The 6,000-nt window shown below is 43.8% G+C and overlaps 1 protein-coding gene across 1 annotated transcript in view; it reads right to left on the reverse strand.

Annotated features, from left to right (window-relative positions):
• Nucleotides 1-4,739, reverse strand: part of heatr5a (HEAT repeat containing 5a) — a 32,594-nt gene extending 27,855 nt beyond the window's left edge. Inside the window, exons 1-6 of the mRNA XM_029250677.1 lie at nucleotides 4,536-4,739; nucleotides 3,851-4,062; nucleotides 2,782-2,890; nucleotides 2,154-2,303; nucleotides 1,262-1,436; nucleotides 231-388 (exon numbers count right to left, since the gene is read on the reverse strand). Coding sequence (XP_029106510.1) covers nucleotides 231-388; nucleotides 1,262-1,436; nucleotides 2,154-2,303; nucleotides 2,782-2,890; nucleotides 3,851-4,062; nucleotides 4,536-4,661 — 930 coding nt within the window. The 5' untranslated portion in view covers nucleotides 4,662-4,739. The remainder of the gene's footprint in view (nucleotides 1-230; nucleotides 389-1,261; nucleotides 1,437-2,153; nucleotides 2,304-2,781; nucleotides 2,891-3,850; nucleotides 4,063-4,535) is intronic.
• Between the last annotated feature and the right edge of the window lie 1,261 nt (nucleotides 4,740-6,000).

Genomic DNA, 6,000 nt, shown 5'->3' on the forward strand with positions numbered 1-6,000 from the left:
GCACAACTGTCAGACTTCCTGTAAAACCAAACTACAGACTTTGATACATCCTAGATCACTGCATGTGCTGAATTCTAGTTGTTTAGCAGTTTCAGTTTGTCATTCTAAAACCTCAAGCATAAGAGTCATAATAATAAAAATACATCACATACACATACATAGACATTTCTTTTCTTACATAAAAGCTTCATCAGAAGTTAACAGGGACTAAAATGGTGATGGGCACCTACCTGTGAGATGCCCACGCGGATGTCTTTGCTGACAGAACTCGTCCCTTTCAGCATGTCCCCGCTGGCCCGCAGGAAGCTGGCCCCCCCTCTCAGGAAGCCCCCTGACAACAGTTCCATCGCTTCAGCAAAAGAAGTTCTCTTGACGCTCTCCTTGGGTGCTGAAGGTAAGGAAAACGCATATCACACACAATCCTACACCATGTAACGCAGGCCATCCCGTGACCTATCGAGTTAGTAACTAGACAATAGTAACAGCAGAGGCTCCGTTGCAGCACGCGCACAGCTGAAGACGGGACGGCTGCCCACGTGATGGTCAACACTTAGTAAAGATGTTCATTCAGACTGATCACTCAGAGCAGACCAGAAGGAAATGCAGCTGCCCTTCCCTCCTCGGACATGCGTGACTAAAAGACCAGTTCCAGAACCATGGGAAAGAACTACGTTGATATTCATGTCCACACAACCACACTTTTTGCTCTAATGAACAGTCAACATAAAAAGATATTGATGAATATTAATACAGAACATCCCCATGACAGGAATAAACTATTAAAAATAAACAGAGACTGAAAAATCAGGAACAACTCCGTTAAAAACAACCGAATGTCTGTACCATGTTATATTTTGCAGGCAACTAATTAAAAACAGGTTCAATCACGTGCATACACTTTTACATTTACATTGATTCATTTAGTCGACGCTTTTCTCCAAAGCCACTTATAGTGTTAAGCTACTTTACAATTATTTAGCCATTTATACAGCTGGGTAATGTTACCAGAGCAAGTTAAGGTAAATACCTTGCTCAAGGGTAGTACAGCCGGAGGTGAGATTCCGACCTGCGACCTTTGGGTCCAAAGTCAGCAGCTCTAACCACTACACTACTAGCTGTTTTACTGCAATTACCACAAGATGAAGTAATGCAATATATACGCATGTATTCCTAGATCCCAATGTCAGAAGCTGTTAAGACGACTGATGTTATTTTTAAACAATTTCAGCGGATTTATAAAATTTAAACTGTTCTGCCATACCACCTGTGGCCTGTCTGGGCACGATCGCTGCAGCCAGCACGGTGCCCAGGAACTTGGACACCATCACGCGCACGTTGTAATTGGAGCCTTCAAAAGCACGGAAGCACAATGTGGCCACATTCTCCAACTCTGAGGTCCACAGGAACACAGCCTCTCTCTGAAGCTCCAACAGGCACTGTGTGCAAAACATCACCCAGTCTTACATCAGCAAACTCATTCTTATTGTAAGACACAGCGTATCATTGTTTACCACCCTTATTTTTATTATTATTACGTTGCTAAGATGTCCTTTTAGGCCACCTACAGTATTTGAGTCATTTATATGGCTAGGCAAGGGTTCAACAGTGACATGCAATACACACCAAAATCACTAATAATCCCTTGGATGTTTTTGTCACTGCTTTATAAAACAAAAAAAGCTTCCGCAACAGTTTACTCGTCTTTGCAAAGAGGAAATAAAATGTTAGAAGTGGAGTACAGGCTTCCCTCCCATATAAAATACTTATAAACACATGTAATTGAACCCTAAAAATTTCAAAATAGGACATCAAATCACACATACAAAAAGACATTTAATTTCAAAATGAGCCTTGATGACACTAAGCGTCTCTCTCCCCTCACGTAGCATGAACTGTTCCCTTCAGTGACTGCGCTCGCAATCGTCTCTCACAAGTCATGTGACTCACAATGTAAACGCAATCATAAAAATCAGCCTTAATGGGTTAGAAAAAAAAAAAGCAAACGCTTAAATATGCTGAAAAAAGGCAAAAGAAATACCTTACCTTTGAAAGGCATTATCGTTACGTGTGACTTTGTGTAACAATGTATAATTCATTTACAGCAAATGACACTTGAAGGCTAGCTAAAGAGAGAGATGAAAAAAACCACACACCCTGGCAGCAGCACAACGCACAGACATAGAGCGGTCTGTGAGGCAGAAACGCGCTGCCTTGTAGATGTCCCTGTGACAGGGCACCGCACTGACTCCCAGGCCTCGCAGGATCTTCTCAATGCTCAGCATGATCTCATAACGCCCTTGTGACTGCGTACAACAATCAAAGAACATAAAAATAGTCAATGCCATATTTGTTGTAACCCGAATGTTACTTTGAACATTCATCTCTTCATCTAATAGCATACTGTCCCATCCAAACACTTGCAGATGAAATGTTTAACTGATGCATCACATCTTAAAAATCACTTTCAAACACTAAAAACATACTTGTATGGTTTAATCTTACAATAACTGTCTTAAACATTTTTAACTGCATGCAGTGATTTAATAAGCTTTGTTTATTGCCTGTAAAGAATTTTTCCAATTAGTTTGTGCTTTAATGATGTCTTTTAAACTTATTTCAAAAAAACAAAAATGGGTGCACACCCTCTGCACAAAATGAATCAGTAAAAGGCTCAGAAGCAGGACAGGAAGACGCAACAGCAATTCGTGATTAAATTTAAATCAATTTTAAAAATTCATCATATACATAGTGCTTTTCCTAAATTGTTTAAGGGAGACTCACCTCAGCATTCTTCATCATTTTTAGTAGGTTTCCCACAGCTACTGTAAAGGTGTTGCCAAGCAACCGGCCCAGTTGCTCATAAATGGCACCTAGGCAGGTAATAGCTGCCCTACAGAACATGGAATCATGTATCCATCAGCAATGAAATCACGATATTCAAACACACTCTCAATGTGACAATTGCCTGTTTCCCACCATACCACACTAGCTATCTGTTGCAGGTTGGCAACGGAACTTAAAACCTGACCCAAAAAAAAAAAAAAAAGATACAGTATATTTGTTATTCCGAAATGCACTAACGCACGACTCCAGTAGCATGTGTGCCCCACACTACCCCGCTGTGGTACAGTGTCCTCCTTTGGCTACCTTTCATAGTTGAACTCTTTTGAGCACCTACGGGCTTGTGGGTGGGTAAATGTCACTCTAGTTCTAGCAGGTAATATTGTACCAAGGAGACATGGGGATATAGGGGATGTGTCAGGTGGCCGCAGAAAAATTAGTGCAATGGATAAAATTGGTTAAAATTCTAAAGCAGCATCAGTTATCTCAGTGAGGTGGTACTGAAGAACTTATCTACTTCTATATTTCTTGTGTGTGTGAGAAATAAAATATCACTTTATGCCTTAATTGCTTCACTGACTAACTTGGGGAAGGATGCGAGGTATAAACATTAAGTTGAGGTGAGGTGTAAGGTTAAAAAGGTTAAGAATCCCTGCTCTAGAGGCAAGAGAAGTGGGTGGCTTAAAGGATGGCAGTTTCAGGAGGTGTGTGCCTGTCTTCACCACTATCAAACTGGCTTCGATGTTGTGCTTTCATGGAGGTACCGTGTGCCTGGCAGTGACAGATACAGAGAGAAAAAGAAGTCCAAGAATAATTCACACTACTCAAGTAGGGAGAAATTAGAAGTATATGAATTTTAAAAATATTTTGAGAATTTTTAAAATGCTACAAAGCTGAAGACTGTCAATAGATATTAACATTCAAAAGTAAACTGCACGTTTGGGATATGGTGTGTTTTGTGTGCTGACGGGACATGTATTGTGATGAGAGAACAGGATACAATGCTTACAGCCGGGTGGGAAGGAAGCTGGGCGAGTCGTCCTTGCTGAGGATGATGTCATTACACTTGTCGACCGCGAGGCTGGCCGAAAACGGATCTCCCAGTCTGTAAAGTAGGGAGAGGCACTGGGCAAGTAGTTGGCGCGTTGGTGGTCCTGGAGAGCCTATGAGAACCACCATCAGCTGCTCCACCAGCCTCTTTTGGTTATGTTTTATATCCGCCTAAGAGCAAAAATGTGAGATTCAAAATTCTAAGTTAAATTTAGAAAAGCAACATATTTGGGTAAGGAGGGGGGGGAAAAAAAAAAAAAAAACAACTCAAACAGAAACAGCTTTTCCCTGTGCAGCTTTGCCAACTCTTCCTCAATGCGAAACCCAAAGATCTAGTGTTCTGAAAGTTGGCCAGCTCAGGGAACTAAGTCCACAGAGAGCAGCGGGAAGATGCAGAGCGCCGCTGGCAGTTTGTCTGTATTGACAACCTACTGAGACCAACACGGTTCCCACCGCTCCAAAGGGCCAGCTGCTGCAAAGCTGTAGCCAAGCCCAAGCAGCCCATCCGTACGAGGAGGGCGGAAAAGTCGTTGTTCATCTGTTGCTCTCTGCTCAGAATTCCAGACGCTATCTCAGAAGAGTTCATTCGCGTCCAGCTCTCGTATAGCTACCCAGCCTTCCACCCAAATCTGTCCCGTGCTCACCCGGTCAGCCGCTGGCAGCAGCTTCTTCAGAAAACTCAGCCATTCGAAGATGAACTGCGCCTTCTGGTGTTCCCCCAGTTGGCCACACACTTCCTCATTCAGGAGCAGGCTGTGGGCTTTCTCCATCTCTGCTCGTGCGCACAGTGTCTGTCAGCTGCTGCCTGTCAGAGTGCGACCCCCTGCTGTGAGGCCATGGCCTCACCCTCTGCTGGAACAAATCGACATGGGCATCATTACAGAGATAATAACTAGCTCAACAGAAACTAGGAAATAATACGTTGAGAACTGGAGAGTGCGGCACGAGCCAAACCATAACCGCGGACGACCGCATTACGGGTCTCCTCATGCGGCTCAGCTGTCAAAATGCGAATTTGGATCTAGTAAATGCAAAGGAAAGGCTGCCATGTTTCAAAGATGACATCTCACCGAGTTTGACTGCGTGATTGCTGGGGAACATTTGCCAGAAGCCTCAATGACAAAGAAGCTCAACTGATTGCTGACATTTCACTTAAAACAATACCTAAGGTGACAGCAGTGTGGAAGTCACAGGAAAAGACACCTGCAGCTAGGGGCAAACTGGGTGAAAACAGAAAAACAACTCTGGATCACTCGCCCTTAAATCATCTAAGGCAAGAGCAGGAAGTTGCACAAAGTCTTTGGAGACCTGTGTAGGGTGGAATAACATGGTTTGTCTGCTGTGCATAGAGCCCTTGACTAACGTCAAAATGCGCTTTTGTGGGTGAGCAGTGCAGTAATACGCGGTCAGATGGGTCCTCCTCCTCCTTGTTCCAAGTACATGTGTGACAAATACTAAAGGACATTAACAAGCAAACATGACTTGTAGTGAACGACTCCGGCGGCTCTGGCCACAACCCAGGTGAGCTATTGGAAGACACTGTAGTGTGTGTGTTGGCGTTTTCCACCACCCTCAGAAAACACCGTATCGCTGAACACCATATGATTCTCATGAAAGAATTCAAGTGCAAATACACTTTTACATACTTGGGGAATTTCTGTCAAGGTGCACTGTTGTGGTGTGACTCCAGCTGCATGTGAAGCAACTTTTCAACATTATTTCGTCAGGTACCTTTACACACACACACACACACACACACACACACACACACACACACACACACACAGAAACCGCTTGTCCCGAGCAGGGTCGCAGCAAACCAGAGCCTAACCTGGCAACACAGGGCGTAAGGCTGGAGGGGGAGGGGACACACCCAGGATGGGACACCAGTCTGTCACAAGGCACCCCAAGTGGGACTCGAACCCCAGACCTGCCAGAGAGCAGGACCTGTCCAAACCTGCTGCGCCACCGCACCCACCAAATACCTTTACATTCCCCACAAAATGGGTTTGCCAGATGTCAGCTTTAAATCTGCACTTAAAAAAAAAAATGTGCCCAATGAATGGGGAACAAATTTACCTCTTCATATGCACATTAAAATATATCCCA

The sequence above is a fragment of the Scleropages formosus genome, chromosome 3, assembly GCF_900964775.1.
Source record: "Scleropages formosus chromosome 3, fSclFor1.1, whole genome shotgun sequence".
NCBI lineage: Eukaryota > Metazoa > Chordata > Actinopteri > Osteoglossiformes > Osteoglossidae > Scleropages > Scleropages formosus.